Source organism: Periplaneta americana, chromosome 8 (assembly GCF_040183065.1).
Source record: "Periplaneta americana isolate PAMFEO1 chromosome 8, P.americana_PAMFEO1_priV1, whole genome shotgun sequence".
Taxonomy (NCBI): Eukaryota; Metazoa; Arthropoda; class Insecta; order Blattodea; family Blattidae; genus Periplaneta; species Periplaneta americana.
Window position 1 is genome coordinate 169,237,357 of NC_091124.1, and position 14,550 is coordinate 169,251,906.

At 36.0% G+C, this 14,550-nt stretch overlaps 1 protein-coding gene across 1 annotated transcript in view; it reads right to left on the minus strand.

The window, feature by feature from the left end:
* eag (ether a go-go) overlaps nucleotides 1-11,840 on the minus strand; it is a 167,974-nt gene extending 156,134 nt beyond the window's left edge. The window contains exon 1 of the mRNA XM_069832133.1: nucleotides 11,775-11,840. Within this exon, the coding sequence (XP_069688234.1) occupies nucleotides 11,775-11,840 (66 nt within the window). The remainder of the gene's footprint in view (nucleotides 1-11,774) is intronic.
* Between the last annotated feature and the right edge of the window lie 2,710 nt (nucleotides 11,841-14,550).

Genomic DNA, 14,550 nt, shown 5'->3' on the forward strand with positions numbered 1-14,550 from the left:
TGTTGGACACTTTTGTCAGCAAATGTATAGCGTATATATCAGCAAACTGTATCAAAACACATACATGACTGTTGAAGAGAGCGCAGAAATATGTTCCTAAACAGCGTCAAATCTGTTCAAATCTGTAATCTGTATGTACATTGCATTTTCTTGGTAGTAAATGCATTTCAATTGAAAAATTTGGGCTGACTAGGTGACACATACATTCCTATAGAAAGGAGAAAAGATACCTCTCCCGACAAACCAGATCATCTCTTAGTTTCATCCTATGCTCGAAAATTTACTTTCTTAGTTCCAGTGAAGGTAAATAAATAATTCGAAGTGTGACAAAACTTTACTTGAAACTGAAGCTTTTCAAACTGGTTAAATATTTCTCACGCATTTCATTTCTAGATTCCCGATGGGGTCATGTATTTTCTCCACTGATCGAATCTGAAGAAAACATGCTTGCATCTGATATTTTTAAATGGAGGATTTCTGCACTGATCATGTATCTAGATGTGCTTATGAATTTCTCAACAATACTAACAGAAATTTGCTTAAGCTTTTTCATAAAAAGTCAATGTGTGTAGGGTAGAGTAGCATAAATCGCACCGCTTCCTAAATCGCACCACTGCTAGTTTAAAACAAGTTACTATAGTAGTGTGGCATCTAGTGGTATTGTTACAATCTACCATACGAACTTCCACCGTGTCACTTGATTTCTGCCACTTCTTTGTGTCAGCAGCGTGGTGATAGTGTATCTAATATAATCGCTCAGGTGCATGTATATTTAGCTAACATTTTGTAACTAAATAACGGATTTGTATGCAAAGGAATCCATAATCTTAAGATGTTATTCGTTTAAAGAGGTATTAAAGAACATTTAACTTAGTAGGATTTTCGAACATGTGGTGATTATAGGCTAGAATGAAGGAAATAATAACTTATGGCGTAGTTTCTCAATTCGCACCACTTTGTAGGTGCCTAATTCGCACCGGTGCGATATGAGCAACTGTAGCAATTCTAACCGTACAAAAGAAGGCCCCAAAAATTTTAACTGAACTAGGAATGCATTAGGTGGGTGCAATATCAAGTGGTGAAAAGGGCTTTAATACAACAAGTGTGTGTTGTACAAGCCACCTGTGATAATTTTTAAACGTCAAACAGTGCATCCTTCATTATCAGCTGGTGCTCCTCCAAGATCGTTATTTGTTTGCTCTGAGTCAGGTTACATCAACTGTGAACTATTTGTCGAATAGCTCAAACATTTTATTTGCCACTCAAACCTGCCATAGAAAAAAGTGCTGCTTCTGTATGTCCACCTATACGAACAATTCCAAAAATTTAGAAGCTAGATTATCTCGGGAAAATGGTGTGCTCCTCTTTCAGCTTCCTCGTCATAATACTCATAGGTCCAGCCTTTAGATGTTTCTATCTTCAAATCATTTCAGACAGCTATATCATGAAGCAGTTCTTAGGTGAATACGAGATAATCGTGGAGAAAAGGTGACGCAGTTTACAGTCTGAACAGCCTGGTGAAGCACATGGCAAATGTATAACAATAAAAAACGTATTCAGAAAGTTTAAATGTTACTGTACGTAATTTATGCTTTATTTTTTCAATTTCATTTGAAGATCCGTTACTCTCTTTCATTAATTTCAATAAACTTGTAATTTGCATTTACTACATTATTCATTCAAATACTCTTCAATATGTTCAATATTAAAGGCTTTCCTTCATCCTGTTCCCTGCAGTTAAAGAGGTGCGATTTAAGAAACCGCAGGTGCTATTTAGGAAACTAGTTGCCTAAATGGCACCACTGACATGTGTTTCAAAAATGTCATTTTAATTAAAAAATATTAAATCAAATTCAAGGATTCTTTTTAATATCAAAGGTAAATGTTCTGGGAATGTATCTCTGTAAAGGAATGCGAAAATAAAAAATGTATTGTTCAATAAAAATATAAATGCTAAAGTGGTGCGATATAGGCAACCTTACCCTATATACGTAATTTTCTTAATACCAAATACACCGAAAAATATTTCTCTGTTACGTAGGTACAGGTTAATGGAGCTATTATGGTGTCATTTCCTCCATTTCTGGAAGTTAATCAATAATAACCGGCATGTAGCTTAATATTATAAAATTTAATTGAAGTCAAAATTTGATCTTGCTTCTACATACGAACCCTTGTGTAAACCCTTGTACACGAATACTTTTCCGTCTCTTAAGCGAGTATTAATGTCTCTGGAGGTGGCAGATGGCTCTGAAAGGTACTTAGAGAGGCTTATCGACAATATAATGTGCACAAGAATACCGCTATTGAAAATCGTCTCTTCAAGTAAATATTAAGTCATGTTAGGCGCATTCCATCTGATACCAACCGAGATCAATAATCCCCTCACCTAGCCTACATATAGAGACGTGATTATTGACAAAGAAGAAATACGTCGCACGTTCTGATAACCTTGAGAACCTCAACTGGGGTCGAGGAAATAGGAGTACGATCTGCGCTAATTAATAAGTACGTCATAATCTACCTTCATGAAGCTGCTTTGATTTCAGCACTATGCTCTCTCTTCTTAGTTCTTAGGTCTGTCTACGTCTTCCTATTGATTGATAGTGTATCATTTTATTGGTGTCGCTTAAAGAAACAGAAAAAGAAAAGTAACATTTAGGCTTCAGCTAAAGGACATGCCAAATCTCTTCTGGTAGAATCCATGTAAGTTAGGCTAGTTTCTGTCTGATGCTTTTCCGGTTCACTGCGGACTGAAGCAAGAAGATGCATTATCACCAAAGCTCGGAACTTGGGGACTTGTGTCGTGTGCATGAGTAAGGTTACAGGTACAACGTACACAAAGCTCACGCTGCAAGTGCTCAGGGACAGTCGTATGTACTAAGAAAGTGGCCACAACTAATGACAGGAAGACGGACGAAGAAACTGTTATGTCGAACCCAATGACATTCAGAGAATTAAAGGTAAATGGTCTGTTTGAGGAAATAGAAAATACGTGTTATTTCGAACGAGTATTATAGGAGTTTGAAAATACATTTTGCTTTAAATTTAAGATACAGAATTTCGTGGAGAAATTCGGAGGAGATGGAGAGTTTATATTTTGTAAGTTGTGCCACACACAAACTAGAGGCTAGAAACGGAATTCATTGAAAGGCATTGCAGTCCCTCAAATTGGAGAAAAATCTGTTCATAGCCATGGATCAAGTCGTAGAGGGATCTGCCCTAGTAGTGACACACAAATTGAAAACTATTTTCAAGAAAAATTTAGGATATACTTATCTTTCTCAGACACGAGATCAGCTAGCAACTGCTGAAAATCGAACAGAAAACAGTAACAGTGAAAAAATTCAGTATTTTAAGTCTAATACCGAAAAATCTTCGAATGTAGGTAGTCATACACTGTAATAAAATGTACACAGCAGAACAGTAAATTTGATATATTTTTCATGTTTATTTCTATTATATATATGCTATGAAATTACTTGTAAATTTGATATATTTTTCATGTTTATTTTTATTATATATATGCTATGAAATTACGTGTTTCAACCTACCATAATATTATCAATATGTTGTCGGAGCCAGAAACCAATTTTGTAGCAGAACTGACAGTACTTCCGTGCTGGAAGCGGGAGTTTGTTGACATTGAAGTCCGGTCGCTTAGTCACGTGCAAAGACACAAGTCCCCAAGTTCCCAGCTTTGATTATCACCTTTGCTTTTTAACTTTGCTCTAAAATATACCATTAGTAAAGTCCAGGACAACAGAGAGGATTTGGAATTGAACGGGTTACATCAGCTGCTTGTTTATGCGGATGAAGTGAATATGTTAGGAGAAAATCCACTAACTATTAGGGAAAACACGGGAATTTTACTTGAAGCAAATACAGTAAAACCCCGATTATTCGTCAACGTATTAACCGATTAGTGGATTATCCGACTATCTTTCTCTCTTGCTCTTTTTCTTCTGCAGAAAAAATATGAAGTACTGTACATCATATTAGTACGATTTTTTTTTCTACAGAATATTTTTACAAACCTTTACACTTACGCAGTATGATCTACTTTTCGAGCGGCCGTACTAACTTCTATGCAAAATGTCTTCCACAGGTGTCAAAAGAAAACGTGTTTGGTAGGAAAAAAAATGCAAGTAATTGAGTGGTTCTGGAAAAGAGAAACTGTCTTATCACAATACGAGATAGGAATTACAACTGTGCTCAATCTAATGAAAAACAAAATATAAATTGCACCAAGTTTGTTAATCTACAACATGAGACCTCTACTATTCCTATCTTTCCACAGTAAACTGTCACAAGGAGATTCCTTGGCCATTAAAAAGCCGTCGTTGAAAACCAGACTTAAATTAGTGAATCTATGATCCAATATCTAGCGTGTTAAAAGAAAGATCACGGGGAAAATTACGAAACTGTATTATGCACTTAGTTTACTAACATATTTTATAGAGCGGATTATCCGATTTTTCGATTCACCGTTCACTCCACCCCCTTTATTACCACGGATAATAGATGTTCTACTGTAATGAGATTGGTTTGAAAGTAAATTCCGAAAAGACAAAGTATATGATTATGTCTCGTGACCAGAACGCAGTACGAAATGGAAATATAAAAATTGGAAATTTATACTTTGAAAAGGTGGAAAAATTAAACTATCTTCAAGCAACAGGAACAAATATAAACGACACTCGGGAGGAAATTAAACGCAGAATAAATATAGGAAATGCCTGCTATTATTCGGTTAAGAAGCTTTTGTTATCTAGTATGCTTTAAAAATACTGAAAGTTGGAAATTATAAAACAGTTACCGGTATATTACCGATTGTTCTGTATGGTTGTGAAACTCTGAGAGAGGAAGAGAGGTTAAGGGTGTTTGAGAATAATTTGCTTAGGAAAATATTTGGGGCTAAGAGGGATGAAGTTACAGGAGAATGGAGCAAGTTACACAACGCAGAACTGCGCGCATTGTATTCTTTCCTTGACATAATTATGAACATTAAATCCAGATGTTTCAGATGGGCAGGATATTTAGCACGTATGGGCGAACCCAGAAATGCATATAAAGTGTTGGTTTGGAGGCCGGAAGGAAAAAAAAAAACCTTTGAGGAGGCCAAGACGTAGATGGAGGATAACAATAAAATGGATTTGAGGGAGGTGGAATATGATGATAGTGAGTGGATTAATCTTGCACAGGATAGGGACCGATGGCGGACTTATGTGAGGACGGCAATGAACCTCCGGATTTTCTAAAAGCCATAAGTAGGCCTAAGTAAGTAAGGAATTAATAATAATAATAATTATGATGATGATAATAATAATAATAATAATAATAATAATAATAATAATCAGATATACAATGTAAATACATCTTCCTAGGCCTATGTCTAAAGTTTATTCCACTTTTATTTTCTTCGCCAGTTCTGTTCTGTCTTCCCTGTCCATCTCTTTTAAACCTTTCTCTCTCATCCATCCAGGTGCTTCTGAGACGATATTCGCCAAGCAGGTCCATACCATTCTAGCGGCTTATATTTCACAAAATCTAAAATCGAATTTTGAACTTTCATTTCGATAATAATAATAATAATAATAATAATAATAATAATAATAATAATAATATAATAAAATAATAATAGCAATAATAATAATAATAATAATAACAATAACAACAATAATAATAATAACAATAACAACAATAATAATAATAATAATAATAATAATAATAATAATAATAATAATAATAATAGTAATAATAATCACAGACTGCCCTTTAGGCCTAATCAAAATGTATCCTTTCCCGCATTTCTATGGGTCTCTGCATTTTTCACAGAGATGGAGCGATTAAAAAAGCACCCGCGGGTTTAAATGACAGCTATACCTTTATCTGTTACCATTCCAGAGAGATATTCTACCCTTCAATATTTAAGGCCATTGGCGATGCGATATCAGCCACGATTCTGCAAATCACCTCGCACTGATATTATCATGTGATGAATGTCCGTATTTTCTTTTTTTTTTTTTTACTGCACCAGTAAAACTTTGTACTGTTTAAAGAAAGTGTTTTGTTTGCTTTGTCGTAGAAATATAATTACTTTTACCCTTAGACGTGATTTGCTTAGAACTGATCTTGTTTAGAAATTAGCCTACATCCAAAACAGAGAGGAAGTATGTTAAATTGAATTAAGTTTTCGTTTTAAAACATAAATTATTATTTATTTCGTAAAACTCCAATTTTAGTAATAATTATATGAAATAAAATTTTCTTCGAAAATACTGTGTAATAATGACGTTAAAATTTTAAAAATAATTATGTTATGTTATTTTCATTCTTAACGCATGAAGCGAAATTAGAATCGAATATGGATTAAAATGAAATTTATCAAGGCAGTGTTACGTCTATAAAAAGGTGACTGTTATGCAGAAAATAACAACAAAACTAATTCTATTTACAGTAGTGTAAAAAAAACCGGACTGACCCTTGTAGTTGATTTTAGTGCCTTGTTCACTCCAGAGCGTCGGTGCAAATTCCTTGGACCCGAAACCACCTGTGCAGTTGAACAACAGTGACGCACGCTAGAATATTTCTAAGCCCATTATCTCCTGGTTTAGTTGCCTCAAGATAGATGGCTTATTGGTGTCGCTTCCCAGGTTCCAACTTGTCTTCGTACAGTTGACTAAACAAAAATGGTAGGCCTAGGCGAAAGATTGCGCGATTAGAATATTTCTTAGTCGAAGAATTAAACATTTCGCATGCCCAACGTTAGAAGCGTCTGTTCATAACACTCGCGACCGTGTCAGTTTCAGTGTAAAGACTTGGATTCGAGTCTTTCTTAAACTAATTCAGTTATTTTTTCAGTGTTTTCGAGTATCTTAATCCAGTGGTTCCCAACTTTTTTTGACTGACGAGGTCAACCTGGTTGGCGAGTTGGTATAGCGCTGGCCTTCTATGCCCAAGGTTGCGGATTCGATCCCGGGCCAGGTCGATGGCATTTAAGTGTGCTTAAATGCGACAGGCTCATGTCAGTAGATTTACTGGCATGTAAAAGAACTCCTGCGGGACAAAATTCCGGCACATCTGGCGACGCTGATATAACCTCTGCAGTTGCGAGCGTCGTTAAATAAAACATAACATTTGACTGACGACACACTTTACTGAACGACCACGATATCGCGACATACTTATTTGTTTTTATTAATAATATATTAGAATATTTTGTGGCGGACGAGGGACAACTGTTCATTGCACGGGAATTTTGTCGTTTTTAACCTTCGTTTCGTCCTACTAAGACTTCCAAGGCCTAAGTGGAATTCAAAGAAAAATTACATTAAAAACATAATTATTCACACATATTCCGTTTTTATGACGAAAAATGCAATAAAAAAGTACCGGAACGCCGTTCCAGCGCATTCCTCCAGAAAAAAGCACGGATAACTTCTATGTAGTGTGTGACATCCAATGTTGTAGATAGGTCGATATTAACATGCAATCGAAAATTCTAAGAAAGAAGCAGCAACTTGAGTGGCATTAGGAAAAAAGCAAAGGTATGTGTAAAAAATCCCAACCTCTCTACACTAGATGTCCGATAAAAGATTTTTATTATCGTTTTTGAAAACTCACCTAGTAAAAATTAATGTGAAGTCTGAGCGTGGTGGCTTACACAAAGTTTCTCTATCCTACGTGGCGTGTCTTTATGATTGATAGGACAACATGTAGGCCTAAATAATCTTCAAGATGCAGGAGTCTATTTATTTGTTTAGATTTCACTATTTGCATTGTAGAAAATGCTGATTCACACAAGTATACATTGAAAACAGGAGTTCTAAATGTCTTTTTAGTTTATTCGCCACCATCAACGGATTTGACAAAACACATTCGCATATAAGACAGTCGGGATTTTGTTTATATTCATTTCCACGTCACATAAAACCATATTCCAAGTATTCATCATTATGTTTACGAAACGCAGTACGTTTTAGTGAAACCTGAATGGAATTTGCGCTCACGTTTTTGAATCAGCACTGCTGTCATCTAACTCAGGGCATGATTCAGATTGTCTTTTCGAATTAAAAATTTGTCCATGGTAAAATCTAAATAAACCACTTTTGATAAAATAGTCACACTATCACCCGTTCATACGTAGCCTACTGAAACTGACTAATATGTTCTGACGATTCTAAACTCTGTTACTATAAAAAAAAAGCGGGAAGAGTAAACGAATTACAAAGCATTGTTGCAGATGTTCACTTTCATTCGAATTATCGCCAAGCAGAAAAATTAAACTGAGCATTGTCGTGTTCACGTTTCATTGGTAAAGTCTGTCTCAAAATGAAATTTACTATAACAAAGACTTCGTTGTAAATAAAAAATGCGTTACAAAGGGACTTTCTGGATGGCATAGAATTTATTTTTCAATTCCAAAATTTCGCGACACACTTCATGGGGCTGCGGTTGGGAACCGCTAATACTTCCAATATTACGAAAAAACGCAATCACGCGTTTTATAGCAGACGTAGAGCAATTCCTTACTCAATATTTCCAATATTATGATAGTCAATACGCGATTTATAGCATACGTATAAGAGATGTATGAATCGATTTAATGTAAACTAACAATTAAATTATATATTATACTGTCGTCTAACATGCAATGCTGTAGCTCATTTGAATCGTGTGTTAGGATTTAATAATTCAACGCGAACAGTGCAATCTTATTGCCCACTACTGTAAAATACAGAAATACTAAATACAGGGACATCCTTTTATTTTTACTTGCATTTTTATTGTACCTGCATTTCTGAATGTACTACACTCTCACCCCTTCACTAATGTCCTTGCTCCCGTCAGACACACAAACTTACGGCCGCTGTTGCATTCGAAGTAGTGAAGTAAACACTGCAGTGTATAGTGTGTTTCATAAATGTGATTGCGTTTTCTATAGAAGAAAGAACCTATATTAATAATATCGTACTAAAAAATTATATTCAAGAAACGATAAATTCAATTTCATAGAATATGCTTCAAAATGTTTTTAATAATATGCGTACTGAATTGAAGCCTGCATTGTAATGAACGGCAACCATTTCAGCAACTTGCTTAAAAATTCAGATTAGCTTTTTTTGAATTGAGGTGGCTAGAAGCAAAGGAATGCTAGTGACATTTGTAATAACATGAGTTAAGTGCACCCAGTGTAAGAAAAAGTATCTAAAATTTTAGTGGCAAAGGGATATTTTAATCGCATCACACATTAAAATTTAAACAAAAATTTCACCGATTTTACGAAAGCTTAAATATTTAAACCCCATTTTCTCAAAAGTAACTTAAGTGCACTTACAGCCCTTTACTTATGAGCCCCTCAATTTAAATGCACTCTCTATATTGTATTTTTTTATTTTATTGGGTTATTTTGCGACGCTGTATCAACATCTAGGTTATTTAGCGTCTGAATGAAATGAAGGTGATAATGCCGGTGAAATGAGTCCAGGGTTCAGCACCGAAAGTTATCCAGCATTTGCTCGTATTGGGTTGAGGGAAAACCCCGGAAAAAAACCTCAATCACGTAACTTGCCTCGACCGGGAATCGAACCCGGGCCACCTGGTTTCGCGGCCAGACGCGCTGACCGTTACTCCACAGGTGTGGACTCTCTATATTGTACGTTAACACCAATAATTAATATGCTAAATAAAGTAGACATTACATAACGAACATAGCCGCCTGAAAAGTTGAGTTTTTGAAAAAAAAATGTTACTACTCTACTGTATTTTGATAAATTCCGTAAAAGTGATGATCAAACTGAAAATCGTAATATCGTATTTCCCTACAACATAAATGGATACACTACTTTTCTCTCCTCCTATACCCAGTAAAATGATTTGTTTACATATTGCACTAGTAACATCAAGCTCCTGTAATGGAAGGGGGCAACAGTGTTTCCGAGTATAGCCAGGTTAATGTTAAAAATGTTGGTAAAAATAAACTGATGTCTCTGTATTTAAGAACAGTAGTTAGTATGGCATGGATTAAGAATAGAGTGTGGGATCCATCTACGCGCACTTGGACTGCTGGTATGAGCCCATTGTGACAGGTCCGAATTTCTACGTGGACGAGAAATATGTGACAATTTTCTTGGGGCCATATACTTGCCATTGGAATCAACACTGTCTCCGTAAAATCTTCAGGTCATTCGCCTTTCTCATACATTTCGTTGCATAATGACAGAATTTGCTTCTTGTCTTCACTCAATCATTTCATTAATTCAATGGGAATTTCATCAACTTTTTGTTTTATTGTAGTAGATTATTTTACGACGCTTTATCAACATCCTAGTTATTTAGCGTCTGAATGAGTTGAAGGTGATAATGCCGGTGAAATGAGTCCGGAGTCCATTACCCAAAGTTGCCTAGCATTTGCTCATATTGGGTTGAGGGAAAACCTCGGAAAAAACCGAAACCAGGTGGCCCGGGTTCGATTCCCGGTCGGGACAAGTTACCTGGTGTGGACTCCATCAACTTCTATTGCTTTCCCATTCTTCATTTCCTTAAGTGCTAGTTCAACTTCTTCGCTTAAAATAAAAAATCCTTTTTCGTCTTTTGATACAGCTTCTTCGCCTTCTATATCTAAGTCATCTGAACTATTTTGTGTCTTATAACTCTTCTACATATTTCGTTCATCTGTTTAGTATTTCTTGTTTGTCTGTTATTTCATTTCCAATGGCATCCCATATCAATCACATGGATTTCCTGTTCTCATTTATGTAGTCCAAACATTTTACTTCGCGGTATATTAAATCATTTCTCTCTAGATCCTCCAATTCTTCACATTTCTCTTTCATCCAGTCTTCTTTTGTTTTATCAGTTTCTCTTCTTAGTTCGTTGTTTAGTTTCCTGTAGTTTCTTCTGTGTTGATGTTTTCCCATTTTCTCCTCTCCATCTTCTCCAACATTTTCCCTGTGACCCAAGGTTTCGTAATTCTCACACCTTCTGTGTATCATATTATTTCTTTTGGTGTTGTCTGTATACAACGTTTTAAATGAGTCCAGTTCTCATTATTATTCTCAGGTGTGGATTCTAATGTAGCGGCTTTCTCTTGAAAATTTTCTTCAAATTTTCTTCTGTCTTCTTCGTTCTTCAGTTTTTCCATGTTAAATTTCGTCACCTGTCTTCCTCTTATCTTCTTCGACGAATATCTACTTCACCTATCACCAGGGCATGATCTGAGTTAATATCCGCTCCTGGTAAAGTTTTTGCATTTTTTAAGCAATTTCGGAATCTTTTCTGTACCAGCATATAGTCTATCTGATATCTGCTTTCGTCCCTTGGGCATGCCCATGTATATCTTCATCGTTTATGTAGTTGAAATAATGTATTTCCAACAATCATTGAATTTATTTTATAGAAATTTACCAAAGATTCTCCTCTGTAATTTCTTTTTCCCGTATTTTCCAAATGTTCTTCCATCTTGACCTTCTCCTACAACTGCGTTCCAGTCATTCATTATGATTACGCATGCTCCTTTCTTCTCCTCTCAACTATCTCTTCTATCTTGTCATAGCTTTCTTCCACTTCCTCGTCTGCTAATCCACTATGTGGCATATAAACTTGCACTAGCACTAAGTTCATTTTCTTCCCTTGTAGTCTCACCATCATCATCCGGTCATCTACATGACGCACTGATATCTCTTAATCTTTCACACGTGGTCCAGTAATACACCAACACGACTTCCTTTGCATTCACCATTTGAATAAAACAACGTAAAGTCATCACTCACCAACTCACCACTATTTTCCCACCTCACTTCTGATATTCCCATCACATCCACTTTGTTCCTTCTCATTTCTTCCTTCAAGTTTTCCAACTTACCTATTTGCAGAAGAGTCCTTACATTCCACGTTCCAATTCTCAATCTTCTTTTCTTCTCTCTTTTGGGTTGCTTCATAATGTGTCCTTCCCCAGCATCCTCCTCCCGAATGGGGGGATAGTTTACGTCCGGAATCTTTTACCGTGGGAAGACTTTTCATGCCATGTTTGCAGTTTTTCTTGGGAAAGATAAATGTGGTAGCTTTCCGTTGCTTTCCGCACACCACTCTCTCTTTTGCATCTTGAAAATATCCCAGAGGTCCCTGCGTGGAGGTGAAGAGAGTGAATTTGATTGATTAGGCCCTCCGGACTTAACACCGAAATTCACCACAAGGGTTAAATATCAGTTATAACAGGGCTTTTGACCCGATAAGAGATCAGGAAATCCCAATTAGCCTTTGCCAATCTACACATTATTCACAAATAAAACTAACACATATTTTGGAGTTTTTATTTGAAGTTTGTGATAGAAATGTAAAAATTTAATGATACAAGTTATTACTATGCAATATTAGTGTTATAATTATGGTATTATGCATATTTTCTTAATTTTTTATTTAGTAAATATGAAAACGTAATATAATATTATTACATGTTTTGCCAAGGTATTGATTTAATGTACGAAATTTTTTTCATGAAGACAAATAAAATACGATATTTTTTAAGGTCGGTACGTTATTCTAACTTTACTGATTTGGCAACCCTGACTGCGCGTCAGTCATTCTCTGCTCTGTTCTCGCACACCTACACTAATGTTGACTTGTGCCGCGTTCGCTGAAAGTTCACTTTTGTGGACTCACTTTTTTCTGGTGCTGTAAGAGACTTGCGGGTAAGAGACTCTAGCCCGAGAGTGCACTGTGCTGATGACCGCTGACCTATATGCTTATAAAGATTCCTTCTTCGACTGATATCCCAATATGCAAGCGTGCGAGACGGTTTACCTGGCTTCCTGACATTTTTGTGACAGCTAATTTTGGGTTATTATTGTCAATCAGCGAGTTTCTGGATGCGGGTTTTTATTCTCAAATTGCTTTTTATGATCGATCTGGTAGTCGTATTTGTTCACGGTCACTGAAACACTTTGAATATAGCTCACTCACATGTAAATTCTTATTCTTTTCGGTCCTTGAGAGAGAACACTATGTAATACGTAACATTTCATGACTAAAAGTAATGTTTTAATATATGAGCGTATAGTCCGGTGATATATATGTTATTATTCGGTTGAGAAGCTTTTATCATCCAGTCTGCTGTCAAAAAATCTGAAAGTTCGAATTTATAAAACAGTTATATTACCGGTTGTTCTTTATGGTTGTGAAACTTGGACTCTCACTTTCAGAGAGGAACATAGGTTAAGGGTGTTTGAGAAGAAGGTCCTTAGGAAAATATTTGGGGCTAAGAGGGATGAAGTTAGAGGAGAATGGAGAAAGCTACACAACACAGAACTGCACGCGTTGTATTCTTCACCTGGCATAATTAGGAACATAAAATCCAGACGTTTGAGATGGGCAGGGCATATAGCACGTATGGGCGAATCCAGAAATGCATAGGCTATAGTGTTTTAGTTGGGAGGCCGGAGGGAAAAAGACCTTTGGGGAGGCCGAGACGTAGATGGGAAGATAATATTAAAATGGATTTGAGGGAGATGGGATATGATGATAGAGATTGGATTAATCTGGATCAGGATAGGGACCGATGACGGGCTTATGTTAGGGCGGCAATGAACCTCCGGGCCCCTTAAAAGCCAGTAAGTAAGTAAGTAAGTAATAAGCAAGTAAGTAAATATAGTCCAAGGATGCAGAACTGGGGAAGAGAGTGATGGAAACATGGAGAAAGAGTTTTTATTCGCCCGTCCACAATTCTTGTCCTTCAATGACGTATCTGTGACGTTTCGTAAGCACACTAAATACATCTCTCTTCTCCCCCTACCATGTCCAATGACGCGAGGGTTGAAAGGAAGGGATGAGCTACGTGTTCTGGCTTTTGAAGTCTGCCATAATTTTATTGTAGCACAGTTTTGCATCCCTGGTATAGTCAATCACTAATGTTCATTGGAAAGTTCTCAAATTATTTAATAAAATTGATTTTTCAGTTATTTATAATAGTAATATACGTTACAAGAGCGGTATGTTGACGTTTTCATGTTCGACGAAAAATTGAAAAAGCGAAACGTAGTTGAGCTTTTTCAATTTCCGAGAACATGAAAACAAACATACCGCTCGTGTATCGTACATTATTTTGTGCGAAGATCGTTTATTACATACCTGAAAGACGAATTTCTAATTAGTTGCAACGAAATCTCCATGTTGGTTTCTGTTTAATGACGGCAACTTCGGAAAACCAAAATATCTTTCTTCAACATTGTTGCTATAAAATGTTTTCTGTGTTTACTATACTCCAGCAGGCCGTGATATACGTCTGTCCTTTTTTTCCCCCAGTCTATAAATGCGAACTTAAAACAAACGGTAAGGTTATGTAATGATTTATTTTTCATTTTAATATTTTAACAATATTATTTATATAACATATTGCAGTAATAACATCGGCATCTGGAATCTTGTTGATTTTTTCACGGCTTCCTTAATGTTACTTGTATCAGGAATGCAATAAGTTTCGTGGTGTAGTAGACTTTACTTAATTTTTGCAAATATTTAAAAACAATTTAGGTGAAATTGCAGTGGTAAGTT